Source organism: Mustela erminea, chromosome 3, assembly GCF_009829155.1.
Source record: "Mustela erminea isolate mMusErm1 chromosome 3, mMusErm1.Pri, whole genome shotgun sequence".
Taxonomy (NCBI): Eukaryota; Metazoa; Chordata; class Mammalia; order Carnivora; family Mustelidae; genus Mustela; species Mustela erminea.
Genome location: NC_045616.1, coordinates 151,055,975 through 151,075,477, shown reverse-complemented (window position 1 = coordinate 151,075,477; position 19,503 = coordinate 151,055,975). Strand labels below are relative to the sequence as shown.

General features: G+C 44.9%; 1 protein-coding gene across 2 annotated transcripts in view; it reads right to left on the bottom strand.

Moving 5' to 3' along the window:
- MYO10 (myosin X) overlaps nucleotides 1–19,503 on the bottom strand; it is a 212,994-nt gene that overhangs the window by 60,653 nt on the left and 132,838 nt on the right. For both annotated transcript variants that reach the window (XM_032337728.1, XM_032337727.1), the window contains exons 13-19: nucleotides 19,257–19,357; nucleotides 19,075–19,141; nucleotides 18,601–18,693; nucleotides 17,904–17,972; nucleotides 17,628–17,710; nucleotides 14,915–15,023; nucleotides 11,892–11,972 (exon numbers count right to left, since the gene is read on the bottom strand). In XM_032337728.1, coding sequence (XP_032193619.1) covers nucleotides 11,892–11,972; nucleotides 14,915–15,023; nucleotides 17,628–17,710; nucleotides 17,904–17,972; nucleotides 18,601–18,693; nucleotides 19,075–19,141; nucleotides 19,257–19,357 — 603 coding nt within the window. The remainder of the gene's footprint in view (nucleotides 1–11,891; nucleotides 11,973–14,914; nucleotides 15,024–17,627; nucleotides 17,711–17,903; nucleotides 17,973–18,600; nucleotides 18,694–19,074; nucleotides 19,142–19,256; nucleotides 19,358–19,503) is intronic.

Below are 19,503 nucleotides of genomic sequence, written 5' to 3'. Positions count from 1 at the left end.
TCAAAGTATGTTAAACAGATTTCATATCCAAACCCTTATCCTTTAAACTCTGTCTGGCTGAAAAGCAGAAGTCTGTTACCGGACTTGAGGACGCATCTCCAAACTTCATTTTCTTGTGTATCTAAAGAGACTTTTTAAAAAGCTTTACTTAACAGTTTCTAAAACATTCGTTTGGTGGTAAAGGTTTCATTATAGCCTTATAACCGTGGAGGGGGTTAAGGTGGGGGACGCTACAATATTTTTAACAGGGACACTTGTCTTGCATTTCATAAAGGCCAATTTTGAGTGTAACCCAGTATAATTCCAAAGCTAAACAGTATTCCCTTTTAAGTGAAACAGTGACAAATGAAGCATCTGGCGCACTTTAATGAGCTGTTTTATCCTTTCAGAGTGGCTGAAACTAGGCCACCCATTCATCTGAGAAAGTGGGTAGTAGCACAGAACAATTACGTAATCCTGCAAGACACACTGATATTAAGGGCACCCCCCCCCACTTTCAAATTTTCTAGTCTCACTTACTAGGAAGCAAAGCAGGTTAACAAGTGACTCAGTACATCTGGAAAAATGTTAAACGATAAGCCATTTTCTCTTTTCACCCTCTATTCAACAGTAAAACTCAAGGTTCAAAGCCCGAACAATTGGGGTAATAAAAATTAAGCTGTACATAGATGCCACTTTTACTGAGAGCAAAGGAAAAATAGGATTAAAACCAAGAGATGATCAGCACTGACACCATAACCCACTGGTGGCCAAGCAGGGCAACACTGCCTGCTGGGGAAGGTTCGGAAATGTCTAGAGACCCATGGGGGCTGTTACTGGCATCTAAAGGGGAGAAGGCTACTGTTGTAGCAGTCCTACGGGGCCCCCCAGCAAAGGATCACCCCGTTCAAAATGCCAACGGCGCCAACACTGCGATAATCTGCTAGAACCCGATCAATAAGAAAAACCCGTAAACAAGGAGGTGGAAGGTAACGTGAAATTCTGAACAAGTTCCAATTTGAAAGGCAATGCAGGGGAGGCAGACCAGACCGGAATGAGAAATTTAGAGACCCCGGGGGGGGGGTGGATAACAAGTGGGTTATAACATTACAACATCAGCCAAGGAGGCCAAAGCTTAAGAGGAGGTGTTGGGGCTGGGAAAGTACAGTGCAGAGGTACTCACCTTGCTGAGAGCTGGCGGGGAGCAGCGAGCATTTCTGCGGGAGCGGAGCGGCCAGGTGAGGAGGAAGGCAGGACCCAAGGCTGTGCCTCCAGCCTGGGGAACCAGTCAAGAGCAAGGGGCAGGGGAGGAGGCCCAGTCAGACAGGTGCCAGGAAGGCGGAGTGGCTGGCGAGGTCACAGGCCTTGGGGGGGGAGGGTAGGGGATGAGGAGGGCGGGGCAGGGAAAACTACCTGGGAGCTTTCCTCAGAAGGCAGGCAAGGGCAGTTTTGACGGCGGAGCATGAGAAAGAAGAAAATGGGCATGGACTCTCCTTGGAAATGTTCAGCAGTAAAAATACTGCTCGGGCGGGAGCATGCCCTAGTCACTCCCAACTCTCCTCCCTTTTATGGATATATCTCTCTATTAAACATTACAATATTTACATATATTTAATCCAAAGAAGTGTGAGCGAGGAGACAGAACCCAGAGAGAAGGAACCGCTGACAAGCACGGAGAAAAACGGATGGCCTATAGTCCCGGGAGAGGCAAGAAAACATTCAATCAAGACAACAGGAGGAGCCCGTTCTTCAGAAAAGCTGCCTCAATTTCAACTCCCCGTGTACTTGAATAGGAGTTTCTCCCACGACCGCCCTGGGAGGGTTATTAAAAAGCAACACAAAACCAAGAAACTCGTTCAGTCTTCACCCAGGCAAAACTATCTATTTTTAAGTCAGATTTCTTTGATTATACCCCCCAAGATGTCCAGGTTATTTCCCATTTCTGTATCACCTTTTGTGAATTTCTCATTCATGTGTTTTACTCATTTTTCTGCCAACACATTTGTTATTTTCTTCCTGATTTCCAAGAGCTCCTTTTTAAGGCTATAAATCCATTTTTACACCTGTTGCAAAATATTCTTCCTGTTCGCTATTGGCCTTAATGAACAGCAGGGCTGTGGGGATGGCCAATGTGCATGCTGTGATGCATTACCTTTATAAGACAATCTTGAATGTGCTCAGGTATAAATACACATGAATAATACAGGATCATTGTTTATAATAAGGGAATAGTCCAGTAATAGAATAGTAATAGGACCTACTTGAAAGTATAGTCACGGACAAAACTCTGTAGCTGTGCAAAAAAGCACAGGAATGTTGTTAAGATACAGTAAGCTACTAAAAGTTATAAAATTAAGAGCAGCCTCTAAATAAAATGTAAAGAGTTTAAATTTGTATTTTCCCCATTTTCCAATTATTTTATAATCAGTAAGTACTGCCTTTATATATGGAAGAGGGGTGGAGGCAAAACCCAGTTACCAACTGTGGTGGTGCTTTTATTATTGTTACTGGGTTGTAGCATTTCTGTGTATCAGGGAAAGAGCCAGCCTGAGGCAGGACCAAGGGGACACCCCAGAGTCAAAGATCAACACAGCAAAATGCTGAAGACACTAGGAGGGGCAGAGAGCCTCCTCCATGGCTGTGAGGAGACCCAGCGAGGCTTACTTAGTCTCTGAGCCCGAGCATCACTACAACCCAGGCCCTTTGCTCCAGAGTCACCCAGGGGCATCACTGCTTTGGGAACTGGCTCTCTGAAGTTGCTGGGTGGGCAGTGGCTTTTTAGAACAGAGTCACTCACAGAAATCACACATTAAGGGGGCTGCCTGTGAAAATGCCAACGCAAGGCCATTTAAGTTAGCCACCCCCCAATCAATCAATCAATCAATCACCCCACAGTTTGCATAAAACACAGAGACAGTCTGAGACTGGGATTGGCTCACATGTCAGACTGGGGCTGCTCTTCTGATGGGTGGCTATTTCCAGAAGTTCAGGAGGAACAGCCAAAGTTGAAATGCACAGCTGGGAGGCTGAGTGACTGTCTATGGCAGTGGGCACAAGGGAAAATGCTTACCCCATGCCCGCAGTTTGGTACCTCCCAGGTCGGGAGCCAGCAGGGCAGAACCCACAGATGTCTGTAATCAGAGTCTTCCCGAAAAGTATCCTTTAACAGGGGAGGGAGTGTTTTCTGTCACTCAAGCCGGCCTGCGAGGCAGTGGGATTCTGAACCTGGGGATCTCTGTACTGAGATGTGGGTACGGAAACTCAGTGTGAGAGAGGCAGAAGTCGGTGGTACTTTTCCCATTGGTGCCTAACAATCCACTTTCCCTCACGGTGGTCATTAATTTTATGTCAGATTCATGGCTGATAAGATTGTTACACCTGATGGTGAAACCTCACACACAGGGTTTTCACCAGGCACTGGAAATGTTATTTCCCTGAAAGCAGATTTGGCTAAGTAGCCGTCAGCCGCATTATTATTCGCTTCTTTTAAATGTAAGTCAATTTCATATGAAAGACCACCTTCACATTTAAAACTTGCTCCCTTAAAGGGCGCTTTTAGCAAATGAATGGAAATCAACTGAACGCATTCGAGCCCGGTGGAGGCAGAGATCAGCATTTCAGTCACTCTTCCTTACGCTCTTTCTTTGGGGACACTTTGGGGCAACTAAGAGAATCTCAATAAACAGCACCTCATCAGGTGTTTCTAGGCAGACTGTGAAATCCCAGCTCCAGTGTGCTTGTGCCAAATCAGCATAAGACAGTCAACAGGACCAGGAGACTCCAGACCCCGCTCCATCCCCACGTTCGTGTACAAACCGGTTTACAATACAATTGAAAAAGAAAGGCTTCTTCTCGGGCAAAGTTCCTTACAACGTTCACCCGAAGTACAGGGCAAGGAAAAGCTACAGGTCTGTAGTGTGTACTTTTAAAGTGAAATGCTTCGCGATGACCCATTCAAACAAAAGAAACCACTGCCAGCGACGTCCCCTTCTAACCTCATTAAAAACGAGCTTTCCTATAGAAAGCAAATTCTCTACCAGGAACATACCCCGTTATCGATGCCTGCTCAGATAACGTCCCTTGTGCGGACAAAGTGTTTGCAGCTCGAACTCCTGAGTACAATCCAAATCAACACTTACTGCCTGTTTAGAAATTAAACCTTTCTGATGCTCAGAGAGATAGGAAAGCCGGTTTCTCCTAGGCTTAAAACACTTCCCCAACGAATCTTACCCCACCATGATCGTTCCCGGGCCCGTGAAACTCTTAAGCAGCTCAAAAAAGAGAAAGACTCCTACCTTGGGTTCCTCGTGCCCCTTCAGTGTCTGTCCACTGTAAATGGCTGCATCTTGAGCAGTCCGTGACACAAAAAGGGGCTTTCTTCAGCTCGCCGCTGTTCCCAGGCTTTTATGCCGCGTCTTGGGCTCTGCCTGCTTAATTCATTCCCGATTCTACTGAAAGGAAGGCCAGCCCGGGGAGGCTGGCGGGGTAGCAGTTGCTGGAGACGGTTTTAACTGCAGGCGCGAACTGACCACCTCCCCTGCCCCAACAGACATGTGAAGACACTTGAAGCCCCCCTCCCCCCAATTTTCAAAGAGGGCCTATTACTGAAAAAGAAAAAGCCACGAGACAAAATCGAGCAATTTAGTGGTGACCTTGGAAAGTCGACCCTGAGAACAACACTCTTTACTGGAGCAGAGCTTCACTTGTGCCTATTATCCCGGACTTTGCAAAGCGCCAATGAATGGTTGCCAAGACAACATGGTAAACAGGATTCGAGTGACCCCGGAGGGGTGTAAGGGGATTGTTTTGTTCAGGGCAAAGAATGGTTGCTTTAATGCTTTCTTTACTAAAATGTCCTGAAGAGGTAAGGCTGCCTTTTTGAGGAGTCTGTAGGGGATGCTCTCAAAAGTCAAAGATGTTAGCCATGGGTGCTCTAGTTACAGGAGAGCAGGTAACACGTGGGGCAGTCAGAAAGACAGGAAGAATTCTGGAAGGTTCCTCAATGCCAGGGCCCGTTTTCCAGGAAGTATGTGGCGGACACGGAACCATCTCCAAAGGCTGTAAGACCAGCCGAGAGGAGTCAAAGGGGCTGATGATGGAGAGGGAGCTCTAAGATGTCCTACCTCCCTCCTGTTCCCTGGAGAAAGAGCATCCCCCCGGTTTTCTCAGGTGGTTTTTGCAGGTTTCTTCCACATAGAACAGTATCCTTTGCATTTTACCCTGCACAACAGAGACCTAATTCTCAGTGCTTTGTCTTTTGGCCAATCAGGAACAATCCTATTCTTGGGAACTATTACCTGAGAAAACGTTTGTGGCATTGGGAATAGACTGGGAATACTGGGCATTCTGACTCTTCCTGACCCTGTGCATGTCAAAACTCGGAGCCTTACAATACAGTTAGCTTTAATGTTCATTTTGGACCTTAGAATACTGGTTCATTAATTGTAATAAATGTGACAAAGTCATGTAGAAGGTTAACATGAGGGAAAACTCTGTGTGTGTGTGTGTGTGTGTAAGTGGGATGGAGAGTGATATGGAAACTCCTTGCTCTATGCTCAAATTTTCTGTAAGTTTAAAGTTTTCTAAAAATATAAAGTCAATTTTAGGGCCACCTGGCTGGCTCAGCTGGGAGATCTCCCAAGAGTGGCTCAGCCCCACTCTTGATCTCGGGGGTCATGCATTCAAGCCCCACATTGGATGTAGAGATTACTTCTAAAGAAATAAAAGACAAAGTGCATTTTTAAAAATTAAAATAAGTGTTCATCCCATAACAGTGTCAAGGAGTAAAGAAAATTTAACAAACCAACCAACCAAAAAACAAACACACACACACACACACACAGGAGCAATTATGACAATCTGCCAAAGATAGGTGATTTAAAACTGAACCCAAAAAGGAAAGGGGTGGCAAGAGTCTTAGGAAGATTCTCCTGTGATCCAGCCTAAACCGGGCTTGGAATCTGTGAGGACGGAGTGACCTCATGCCCTGGATCTGGCGGGAGCGGAGCACAACCACCCATGACCTTGGCGTAGGGTACCAACGAATGACCCTGTGCTGCAGGCAACCCCGGGAGTGCACAGAGGGAGAGCAGCCGGGGCAGGGCACAGGAGGGGCCCTAGTAAACACGGTCCTGGGCAAACAGCCACCCACAGAAGAACAGTAAAAACGTGAACACGAGACAAGCACAGACTGTATATTCAGGCGAGCAAAACTCTCCCAAACCAATTGCCCACAAGAGCCCTGCGATAGTCCAGCATCCTGTGCTGATGTTTGAAAGGCTGAATCATATTGAAGATGTCGCCCCAATACCGACCTCCTGGAGTATCTCCAGGGCGACTTCCACCTACATCAGTCAGAGGATCCAGAAGCAAATGACGTGCCTCATAGAAATTAACTAGAATGAAACCTGTAGCGGTCAGGATTCAAAGTTAGCAAGTCCACAGGTGCTGGGCTGGCTCAGTCTGTGGGGTACGGGCTCCTGTAAGTCAGAGCCCCACACTGGGTGCGGAGGTTAGTAAAGATAAAAATCTTAAAAAAAAAAAAAGTAGCAAGTTAAGTCTCTATCTTGGTAAAGTTAAGCACTCCTATACTATGACTAAGCTCACAATGTGCGTGGATCAGCAATGCAATTCACCATCTACTGAGCACAGACCGTGGCCTGGACACTGAGCTAGGCAGCAAAGACAGGAAGGTATGTCCTACAAAGCTGTACCTGGTTAAGATCTTCCCGCTTTCGGGAACACTTTATTCAGAAAATAGGATTAGGGTAGAGAGAACCATGACTAAAAACAAAAAGCTGCGGCAATTAAGATCAGTTAGGCTAAGGACAAGTAGGAAGAATAAAATGAAAGAGAAAAAGATTTAGGAAGAACAGAACAAAAATTCAAGGTAGGAAATAAGCCACATGATCATCAGAACTTTTTTTTTTTTTTAAAGACCTCACTTATTATTTGACAGACAGAGATCATAAGCTGGCAGAGAGGCAGGCAGAGAGAGAGGAGGAAGCAGGCTCCCTGCTGAGCAGAGAGTCTGATGATGTGGGGCTCCATCCCAGGACCCTGGGATCATGACCTGAGCAGAAGGCAGAGGTTTTAACCCACTGAGCCACCCAGGTGCCCCAATCATCAGAATTTTTTAAAGAAATGTTTGGTCTTTGTTTAAAGAGAAAAAAAGGATGGGGAGAAGGGACTGCCTGGCTGGTTCCGTCTGTAGAGCATGTGACTCTTGATCTCAGGGTCCTGAGTTCAAGCCCCACCCCCCACAAAAGCCCAAAAACAAAAAACAAGAAAACAAGTCGCAGGCAGCACCTGGATCACACAAATATTAGTCCCCAGGACTGAATGTGCTGAGTTTATCAATCCATCCATGGCATCACGGGGCCTCTGGAAATAGAAGGTTTAGGTTTTCATGATGTCTGCACGGCGCCCTCACTTCCTGTGTGCCGGCAGCCTGTCGCGGGTATCGTGCAAGTGAGGGCTCCCGTCCGATACAAACGGTGGCACCACAACAGGCAGGGATACAGGTCATCAGGATTCATTTAAGTGCAAAGCGCGAGCATCCTCTCAAGTCCTCAAAGACCAGCATGTGAGAAGGCTGATAGGTCCCTGCTTAGGGCTCACAGAAGGGGCTCCACAACAAGGCCACCACGGTGGGCTAACCACATCCCAGCCCTGTCCTCCGCCTGATATTCCAATTTCCAGCAACTATGACTGCAGTGCCCCTCACAGACCTCACCGCTTCCCTCCTCTGGGGCCTCCCCTCGGCACACCCCACTCCTCACTCTTCCCTCTTCCCTTAGAGAAACCGCCCTCCCAGCAACCACCTCCGCCAGAAGCCGTCCTCCAGCAGCCCTCGGCCCGGGGCTGATTCAGGGGACCAGAGTCCTGCCTTTCTGGAGGCTGACAGAATCTTTGAGGACACTGTTCTGCTGGCTTTAAAGCGTGAAGAAGATGTTACAGGAATGGAGGATGACTCCCCCAGGAACCCGAGCGCGCCTCCCATCAGACCTCCAGAAGGCACCGTGAAGAGTGTCTGCCGGGCACGTGCTGGCAGGTGAGGACAGCCTCGCCTTCCCCACATTCGAGGCTGGGAACTGGCGACAGCCAGGGCCTCACAGCCCCCGAAGGCTTTGCTGATAGTTATCAGTCCGCTCCCTTCTTTAATTCTGTCCTGCACTTCCTCAGGGCTCCTCTGAGGAATGTTAATGACAGACATTTCGGACTAGGCCTCATTTGCTAAAACACCAGGCCGGGACAGAAGGGAGAGATCACAGGCCACAGGACAGCCTTGGGGAGAAATTCTGCAGAAGCAAAGCAGGTTTCCTTTGTGAGGGAAATCTCTTGGTGTTGGCTGGGGCACTTTGAGCCAGAAGCCTGCACTGGCCAACAAATCACAGCAGAATGAAGCTAACCGGCTACAGCGCCGTCTAAAATATTGTCTAATGGAGAAGTCCGCCCTTTGTAAACTCCAAAATTCTAAGCCAACCAGAAGATGACAGCCTGTAGTGTCGTGTCAGGCAAAGAATTAACTAGAATTAACTGCACACAAGCCCCGATGGAGAGGGAGGCTTTTTGTTTGTTTGTTTTTTGTTTTTTTAAGTTTTTACTTTAATGCCAGCATAGTTAACACACAGGGTAAGAATGGTTTCAGGCACACAATATAGTGATTCAACAATATATCCCTGGTGCTCACCACAAGTGAACTCCTTAATCCCCATCCCCTCGTCCCCTCCCCTCTGGTGACCGTCAGTCTGTTCTTCATAGCCAGGAGCCCGTTTCGTGGTTTGCCTCTCTTTTTTTCCCTTTGCTTGTTTGTTTTGTTTCTTAAATTTCACCTATGAGTGAAATCATATGGTATTTGTCTTTCTCTGACTTATTTCATTTAATGTAATACCTTCTAGCTCCATCTATGTCTTTGCAAATGGCAAGATTTCGTTCCTTTTTCATGGCTGAGTAATATTCCACTGTAGTAAGAAGTAGGCTTTTTAAAATTCGCCTCCTAACTTAGCACCAGAACTTCTCAACGCTAGTGGAATATCCTTTATACAACACCTAAGGTTAGCTACCTGTTGTTCCTAAAAAAAAAAAAAAAAAGTCCACAATTATCAGAGCTGAATTGACATAATGTTCTAGCATTTCAGTTCTATCTCCCTGCTTGCACTTGCTTTTCAAAGCAAAACCAAAAATCCCAGCAAAACACAAATATCCCAAAAAAACAAAAACCCTGTAATATTTCCCACAAAGGATTTCCAGAAGCTTTAAGCCCAAGCACCCACTCCAACCCTCACACTTGTCAAGGAAGGGAGGCAGCCTGTCTGTCCTACAAGCTCAGGACCCACTGGGCAGTGTGCTCACACTCGCAAAGCTACCACCGGAGTCTTGGATATGCTGGACCTGTTGCTAAAAGCACAAAGCAGTTCCTCCACTTTCTCTAAGGCCACACTTCCTTAGGCCACAGGCTTTAAAGCCACTGTTTTCATCCCTCTGGTCACAGAATTTTCAAAAATAAACCCTCCAAAATCTGCCCAAACCCATGACCCATGTTCCTGAATGATCCACAATATACCCACATACATGTAAGCTTGAATACATCCTTTCAAGGTTCCCTGATGTACAAATGACTGGTAAAGGGTATGAGGCAGGAAGCGACAATATCATCCCTTTGCTCCAGAAATATATACTTCCCACCTATGGGGAGACGGCAGGTAAGATTTTCCTCGTGAAATTTTAGAAGCACCAATCTTTGGACCAAAGAAAACTTATAATAACCTCCAAAGGAGGGTTGTTTACACACATTTCATAGACCATCATCACCAGTAACATCTGATATTTTCAATGGAACCAAAGGAATGCTAAGCAAGTCATAATTAACTATTTCCATATTCTAATTAGCATCTTCACACTTCAAATCACACCTACATCTTGAGCCTCAGACAAGTCGGTTCACGTGTCTGAGCCTTTACTTTCTGGTTGCGTTTAAAATGGTACCAACATGGTTTTCCGGAGTCTACTACGGCCCATCTCTTGGTGAGCATTAATTAGCTTCTGCCGCGGGTGAGCTGACGGAGAGACTGTAAGCAGTACAGAGGAAATAGGAGGTTGGGCTGGCTCATTTCTTTAAATGCAAAAACCAAAGCAATTAGGCACAGCCGAATCCCAGCCAGAAAAAATAAACATCAAAAAGAGGTAATTTCTTCAACACTCTGCCTGCTGAAGGGTTTTCAAGCAGGCCTAATTTCAAAAGCGATTACACTTTAAAGGAAAAATTTCATGTCATCCAAGAAAGAAATCAAATACGGGAGACACCGAGTTTCTCAAATTAAAATTTCTATCCTTATAGTAGTGCTGGTTTGGCGAGTCCCCATTTCCCTGAATCTAAGACACCAAACCCTATAACCTGCATGACAGGTGACATATCCCTAAGACGAGAAAAGAGCCCCAATTAAACTACGGCTCGCCAAAAGTTGTAAAATGCAGCCCAACACCCAGGCCCTTAAATTTTGGGAAAAAATGGCACGCTTTAAGGATGAACTATGGTATTATTAACACTGCTGTAAAGAGAGGAAGAGGAATAGGTCAAACGTTTCTTATGAGTACAGACCCAAAGCGTGAAGTCCATTTGTACTGTAAATACTGTTCACTGAGGTTCTAAAGGGAAAATATAAACCAGCTGACACTGACATGGTATATTATTATGTCTTGACTAGTAATTTCCTACATTGGGTCCCCAAACTATCTACTGTGTATTGCTGCCATGTTGCTGATTATCAAAGACATCGGGATATAAATTAGCAATGGAAAGACGAGCTACTCTTTTAAGCTACCAGAGCAGAGGCACAAATCTTCCACATATGACCCACCTCATCTGCTCTGCACCATACAAATACCAAATTCCCCACCATCGCAGCTCATAGCAAGCTAGCAGACTTAACAGAGTTAGCTAGCAAACTTGGTTAAAGAAAGCATCTACTTTTCCCTTCCTAGAAGACAGAGCGTTCAATTTTGTGGTTCTAAGAAACATTTTTAAACCATAAATGAGGAATCACTAATATTAAAGTCACAGGCAACTGGTAAACAAGATAAAAAGATCTAGCATCAGCAAAGTCATCAGAATGCAACATAAGTCTCGCGAGAGAACAGCTCAGGTCAGCTTCCTTTGCTCAAGCCTTATGAGAATAGCGTTAAGTTTTTCAACATGAGGGACCAATGACCTTTCTGTCTTGTGGAAGGGAGGGTGATTTCTCTATTTGGGGGGTTACTAAGAGCTGATATTTCCCAAATCAAGATCATTTCCACTTTTTAACAACATCTTAGGGTGGGGTACCCATTTAGTCATGGATTCAGCAGCTACAGCCATTGAATATTAAGTTTTCTTTGTTTAGGTAGCTTCTCATAACACTCATATTGTTTCTAATCAGGCTATGGCATTAAAAAGCTGACCTCACAGAGCTTACCCATGAAAACTGACCATGGCAGCCTTTCAGGAGTTCTCAAATTAGGCCTGACCACTGGGTTAGGGTCCTTCAAAATCAGTGTTGCTACTTAGAATACAGACTCTTCATCGTGTTTAACAAGAAAGCAACATGAAAAAAGAAATCAACCACAAAACCTACACCATCTCTTCCAGATAGAAGCCTGCCCAAGAATTTCAACCAAATCCTCAAAAAAAAAAAATTTGTGAAAGCTTCACAACATTTCTTTTTAAACCAGATTTCTCTAAAGCATAATCGCATCCTTCAGAAGCAGACAAACAGGCCCAAAAGATGAAGGGAATTTTTCCATTTAATGTTAGGTTATAATAATGTTATAGTAACACTTCGAACCATCAATGATGAAAGGACTTTAGAGAAAGTGCCCCAGGAGGCGGTGTCTTTAAAGACCCAGACCCAGTCTAGCACTGCTGTAAAACTTACCTTCTGCGTGTTTGGCTTGATACAGCGAACAAAGAAAGGATTAGAGGAGCTTAGCGTCGCCATTAAGGAATGCAGAGAGTCCTAGTAGAAAGGAAAAAGTATATGTTGACTTAGTCTCTTACTATGCCATTCTTTCGATTTCTCATCATTTTAGGCAACGATCAGAAACCAATATCAACCATAGGATTAGTAAGAATTTTTATTTTTAACATTGTCATTGTAATATAAAATAAAGCCAAGATCCTACAATTCGTAGACATGATTTCACAGTATACAAAGCTCATTTGTCACTTCCTTGAAATAGTATCATTAGAAACAAAAATAAAAACATCATGTTAACCAGGAAAAAAGCAACCCTAGGCTATTTCAATGTTGCATACAGAAAACCTGTTCTCTCCCCTCAGAGTTCTTTTTCTCCTAATTCATTATTTCCATCAAAATGACCGTCTCTACCAGAATTCCACCATCTCTCACCTCTTACCCTCAAATCACCAGGCAGATCAGTCTTCTGTAATACTGCCTTTTTTTTTTTTTTTTTTTTTAAGATTTTTTGCTGTGGTGGTTGTGAAGAATTTTTAACATTTCCCAAAGCAGACACAGCTTGTAATAAACACTCCTCACCAGCTTTAGCTCCTGGCCCATCTGGTTTCCTCGCCTGCGTACGTACTATGCCCACCTCTCACAGGAAGCAAATCCCAGACAGCACGTTAGGTCATCACGCAAGTATCAGGATGTGTTATCAAAGGCTACACACTGTCAAACACGTATGTAACCACCGTTATCATCATCCTAAAAAGCTTTAACAGGAATTCCTTAATACCAATATTAAAAGCAGCAACTGTCTCCAATTTCATATTAAATCTTCAAGTATCTCTAATTTCATAATTTTTAAATGGTCTGTTCTCTGGGGCCCCTGGGTGGCTCAGCTGGTTAAGCGTCCGACACTGGGTTTCAGCTCAGGTCATGATCTCAGGGTCGTGAGATCGAGTCCTGTGTGAGGATCCGTGCTCGGCCCAGAGTCTGCTTGAGGAGCCTCTCCTCCTGCTCCTCTCCCTGCACTTGGTCTCTCTCGAATGAATAAATTTTTTTTAAAAAATGCTTCTTTAAATCAGAATGTAAATGAAGTTCTCATGTTGCAGCTGACGGGTCTTTCGGTCTCTTTTTTTTTTCTTTTTCTTTTTTTTTAAGATTTTATTTATTTATTTTACAGAGATCACAAGTAGGCAGAGAGGCAGGCAGAGAGAGAGGGGGAAGCAGGCTTCCTGCTGAGCAGAGAGCCCGATGCGGGGCTCGATCCCAGAACCCTGAGATCATGACCCGAGCTGAAGGCAGAGGCCTAACCACTGAGCCACCCATGCGCCCCTCTTTCGGTCTCTTTTAAACCACTGGTCTTCCCTCCATTTCTGGCTCTTTTTTCTTCTCACGATCTTGCGGATGACACTGGATCTCTACAGCACTACACTGAGGTGCTACTTCTCTGCTTCCAAAGCTTTAGGATTTCTCACAGATGACAAAATGGCGTCGCACACATGGCCCTTCATGGCTTCTGGTATCGGTTTAACTCCATACGAACTTCCTGTCAGCTGGTTCCCTCTAGTCACAGTTTTCCAGGGACAGGACTCAATGCTCCTGTCTCAGGACCCCTTTCTCCTGCCCAGTCTCTCGACCCAGAAGGCCTGCCCACTCTCTGCCATTGCCTTGATTCCCAGAGCAATATGACTGGATAACCACGAAGCCTTCCAAGGCAACTCCAGGCAATGCTGCTCTGGAGGAAGGTAATGTCACAATTCCACCGGAAGGCGAAGAGTCTAGGTTTTAGAGTCAGACAGGTTCAGCTCAGATCCTAGTTTCAGTCCTCAGAGGGACTGAAGGGGTTTCCATCTCTCTAAACCTCAGTTTCCTCATCTGTGAAATGGGGACCACACTACGCACTGAAAAGATTGCAGGAGAAACGAACAAGACCGCGTGCAGGAAGCAATTAGCCCAGTGACTGGCACATAATACATACACTGCAAGGGGCAGCTCTTTTTTATTATAACCTACCTGGGTCGAACCCGCCCATCATATCACACAATCCAGCACCGTCAGCAACACTGGTGTGTCCCCGGCTCATGGCCAGCTGCCCTATAGGTCAGACCTCATGCAGAACCCCACCAGAGCCATCCCGCTCTGAAGAACTAAATGAAAGACCCTTTGAAGGCAGATTTAATAAATGTCTATAGACTGACACGCCTCCATTTCTCTTCATGTTGGGATCTGTTACTTGGGGCTGAAACAGAACAATTAAGTTCGGAAAATGGTCTTTGTATGCTCTATCTCTAAACTTTCTAAAATGGCCAAATATTTATTATTTATTTATTTATAAAGATCCTTCTTCTTTATTTGACAGAGAGAGAGAGATCACAAGTAGGCAGAGAGGCAGGCAGAGAGAGACGGGGAAGCAGGCTCCCTGCTGAGCAGAGAGCCCAATGCAGGGCTTGATCCCAAGACCCTGAGATCATGACCAGAGCTGAAGGCAGACGCTTAACCCACTGAGCCAACCAGGTGCCCCTCAAATGGCCAAGTATTTAAAATGCAAAACGAACGGTCCTTATTTTCCCTGAATTCTGGGTCTCTGCACAAGGTAACTGACACTGATCTTATTTAAATATGCGGTCACTTGGTCCTTACTCCTAACTGCAATACTGTCAACGTATCTGGGAAAAGTACAAAAATCCAAACACAGAAAGAAATATGCTCTATATTCATCGGAGCCTTTAAATACAAATCAAAGTGATCCCACATGGCCCATCATTCCTTCCACTTAGAATAAGTAGTTATTTGTTTTTAACAAGACAAAAAAAAAGTCTACACGTTTTCCTGTGACTCAGAAAAAGTGTATTTTGAAAGCACTGTCTGGTGCCAGAAAAGAAAAAAAATAAATAAACCAACACTTCCATGGACCTCACATCCCCCCAGTTCCTGCTTTCAACTCCTAAAACCAGAGCAACCGTGGACTCCTGGAAGTCGGCAGGGAGACTAACCTTGAACTGTGAGCTGACTGTGGGCCGTCGGTGTTTGCTTCCACATTTCAAGGTATCCTGGTTATTGCGGCTTGAGACGTGTTCGAATAGGTCATAGATGAAGTCGAATCTGTGTGAGCAGAGAGCAGAAGGGCCGTTACTAGGTGCTGGATTATGGTCATTATCATGCCTGCTCCCACTGCAAGTGACCCACGGAGTCCAGGAAGAGCTGGGCAGCTTCCAAAAATTTCAAAGCCACCACTGCCAAAGAGCTTTACACTGGGAGAAAAAAAAAAAAATGTATCCACCTTCTGAGCCCTAGGGTCTTGCAGAAGAGAAGCGGATGGGCATAGAAGTGGCCCAGGGAGACAGGCCACCGAGGAGTGCTGCGCTCCCAAGGGCCACCTAAGTTCCTTGCAGCCTTGATGTCTCTGCCTGGAGGAGGGAGATGTTTCTGCACAACTCACACAGTGTCTCACAGGCCCACCCGATTCACAGGGGGAAAGTGCTCACCTGCCGTGAAGCCCACGAGCGTTTTTATCCTGCCTCCAACCCTTCCAAGCTATGCGGCTTGGGAAGATGCTGGACTTAGCTTCATTTTTCATTTGAGAAATGAGGGTAATTTTAGCATTAATGTTATTGCTAAAAAGTACTATGAAATTGCCACTACTAATAAAAAGTAGGGCACCTGGGTGGCTCAGTGGGTTAAGCCTCCGCCTTCAGCTCAGGTCATGATCTCAGGATCCTGGGATCGAGCCCGGCATCAGGCTCTCTGCTCAGCGGGGAGCCTGCTTCCTCCTCTCTCTCTGTCTGCCTCTCTGCCTACTTATGATCTCTCTGTCAAATAAATAAGTGAAATCTTTAAAAAAAAAAAAAAAAAGTAAAAGGCCTCTTGATAATTTCTTATCTTTCTAGCATAGAAGATGCTCCAGCTACGGACTGTGAAGTCAGGGGAAGGGCAGGTGGCTGCCCCGAGAGCAGGGAAGGCTGGGCCAACATCTGAGCGTCCCTCCCTCCCAACACAGAAGGTCAAGACTGCTCTGCCACTTCTCTCTTTGCCCCCATTGCTTTTTCGCTTTTGTTCCAGGCTGCTATGTCGTGCTCTCCCTTTGAAGTTCTCGAACTGTGCTGTCAGCACTGTGGAGAAAAGCCTGGGTTCTGTTAAAATGTCACAGGTGTCAAAGGCAAAAGAGAGCAGAGCCAGCAACAGTCCAAACCTCTCACAGTTTTGCAGGGAGAAACCTGGACTGGAACAGGAACTTCTTTACTCCACTCACAAAACCCCTTTACGTGACCACAGAGGCGGCCAGTCAAACACTGCCCTGCTGACCTCCGCACCCGTGATCCTTCCACAGCCAAGGGCTTCTATTTAATGTCAAGGTCATTTTAAAATGTATTATTTAACATCTGACAACTACGAAATTGCTTTGATAGATAACATGCTATGGAATTTTTAAAACATCTACCACTATTATCATTTTTTTAACCGTGTTTTTTTTTTTAACTGAACTCTAGGGGCGCCTGGGTGGCTCAGTGGTTTAAAGCCTCTGCCTTCGGCTCAGGTCATGATCCCAGGGTCCTGGGATCGAGCCCCACATCGGGCTCTCTGCTCTGCAGGGAGCCTGCTTCCTCCTCTCTCTCTCTCTGCCTACTTGTGATCTCTGTCAAATAAATAAATAAAATTAAAAAAAAAAATCTTAAAAAAAAAAATAACCCTAAACTAAATTCTACCCTCAATGGAGGGCTCAAACTCAGGACCCTGAGTTCAAGAGTCACATGCTCTACTAACTGAGCCAGCGGGGTGCCCCTGAATATTGTCATTTCATAGATCCGAAAACTCATCTAAAAGTAAGAACAGCTCACAGTTCTGTAAACGGGAAATCTTCCCACAGGAGAGTTCAAACAAATCTCCATTATCTTCCAGTTCTAAGCTGCTAAACTGACATTGGGGATGGGCTTCCTTCACCCCAATTCACAGTTGTTGGTGTGACCACGTTGCCACCGACAGTTACATTCCTAACAGTCTTAGGGTTTTTAGTAACAGTGCTACTTCCCTTCCTTGGATGATAAAAATTCGTTTCTGTTACAGATTCACGCTGGATCTGAACCAAGTACCCACAGCTTCACCCCAAGCATTAACCCCCCCTTTCTCTCGCACACAGGCCCCTGCTTTAATCCTCACAAACAGACTAACCAGCTACTGATGTGACCGTGTGAATTTACAATTCATGAATGAACGTGTGACTTTGTCATCTTAGTGGACTTAACACTTGCTGATTTTTTCTGACATCCCTTAAACTAGAGACAGATGGGTCCAACAGACCCAAGGCTGAAACCAATTTGACACGGAGCTCTAAGCTTGTTGTGTAGAAAGGACGTCATCCTGGTTAAGATCTTGGGTTCTGGAGCCCAGCAGAGCAAATCAAAAACTAGCTGTGGGCTCTTGGGCAAGGCACCCCACGGCTCCAAGAATCGGTTCATCTCCACACCAGGATTAACAGTCTCTAACTCACAGACCCACACGCTGTGCTTAGAGCACCTCACTGAATGGTCGTCACAACGACTCGCATTTCTTTCTATATCTCAGTCATTTAATTAATGAAGTATTGCCCATGAAAGGAGATAATAAACCAAGTTGCTTCCACATTAATTTTTTCTATACTTGTAAATCAAAAGCACTTGCACATATAATACTTTGCTTGCTAAGGATGTCTTGGGGAGGAGACTGACATACCGGCTTTCTCTTAGCAAGTTGAGAAGATCATCTCTAAAAGTGTCTCTGTTCTTCTCCAAGATGCCCCGAACATCATACTGAACCTGTTTTTTACAAAAAACAAACGAGAAATGGTACAACTGATCAAAAGAACAACTTCAGTTCATAGCATCTCCTCTAAGGGCCGGCCCCATGAAGAGAAGTCATTTTGGCACATTTACGACTGGCTTCTGAAATTACTGTTTGTCTAAATACCAAATGGGCAAATATCGCTAAGGATCTTAATTAGGAAGTTACCTCTCCAGCATAGTGTTTCACTCCGAAGTGGTTGACCGCAACTCTGGGCTTCACGTAGAAGTGGTTATTCTAATAAAGAAACAAATACAAATGCCTAATTTCACTTACTGATTTGCACCGACTTCCCGAGAGAACTCACTACAACAGATCGTGAAAACAATTTGAAAAACCCACCACGCATCAGAGGCTGAGGTCAGAGCATGTGACATACTTTATCAAAACCATGTGGATCTTGTCTATTGTCGCAGAAGAGAGGTTAAATTCTATATTCATCAACTAAATGTGGGCACGTTCTGATGAGTAGCCCCAAGTCTATCCCTTTAACTTATTTCAATGTAGTTCCAGCGACTGGGGAAGAGAGCTTTGGTTTGAGAAAAAATTGTGTGTGCGGGGGCGCCTGGGGAGCTCAGTGGGTTAAGCCTCTGACCTCAGCTCTGGTCATGATCTTGGGTCCTGGGATCGAGCCCTACATTGGGCTCTCTGTTCAGCGGGAGCCTGCTTCCCCACCACCACCAACTCCCCCACCCCCCGCCACCCCGTTGCTTGTGATCGCTGTCAAATAAAAAAAATCTTAAAAAAAAAAAAATGTACATGTGTGAAGCACCGCGGAGCCAAGAGTACTGAAATATCTTATGTGTAATCTGATCTACAGATCTGCTACTCAGCCATAATCAAGAATTGGCAAGTTTTAACATACAGCATGTTGATTGTGTAACTTCTCCAATAAGGTGCTGTCTGTGGCTTGAGGAAAATGGCTTTCTTCATTGATAAGGGCTAGAAGACCAAGTTTCTAGAAGACAGAGAAGAAGTGAAATGAATGAAAAGTTGAATGCCTCAAAATATTTCAGAGCCCCCTTCCCCCTCTCTCAAGTGTCCATTAAAGGAAAAGGCAGAGCATTTCTTGGCTTAAAAAAATTCAGAAAGATACTAGGAAGACATCCAACGAATTTAGTTCCATAGAAATAGGGAGTTCAACCAGACAATAGGTTTGAGGAAGCCAAGTATTTAAATTCAACCTTGCACATTTGCATGTATGTTTCCAAATGGTCCATTGTGTTCTAAACATTCACATCTTTGATGTGCATGTTCGCACAAGTGATTTGGTTCCCATAAATATGAATCAGCCCAGCGAGACACCCTTGGGACTGCTACAATGCTTCAACAATGTTACCTTCTCAATTAGGTCCAAGCATTCACCATTGTCTATCCAGTCAATGTCTTCCCACACCAATCCCTCCCTGTAGCAAGATTTAAAAGGGCTAAGTTATAATAAAATAGAGCTTTAAAAACTACCTAATTCAGTGGCTCATTTTTTTAAAAAAACTTTTGAAGCGGAATTTTATGAGTGCTTACCTGCTATACTCTAGTTGTTCCAGAGAAAAAATATGCTTGTTGAAATATTCCTGAAGTTTCTCGTTTGCATAGTTTATATTGAACTGCTCGAAGTGATTAACCTAAAGGTGCGGGGAGCAGGAAACCATTTAACAAGTATCTTTCATGCCCTTACTAATATATATGCAGATGAAGAAAAGAAAAAAAAAAAATCTGAAGAGAAATAGATCAGTATTTATTTGAAGAGATTCACTCCCAATCAGCCAGT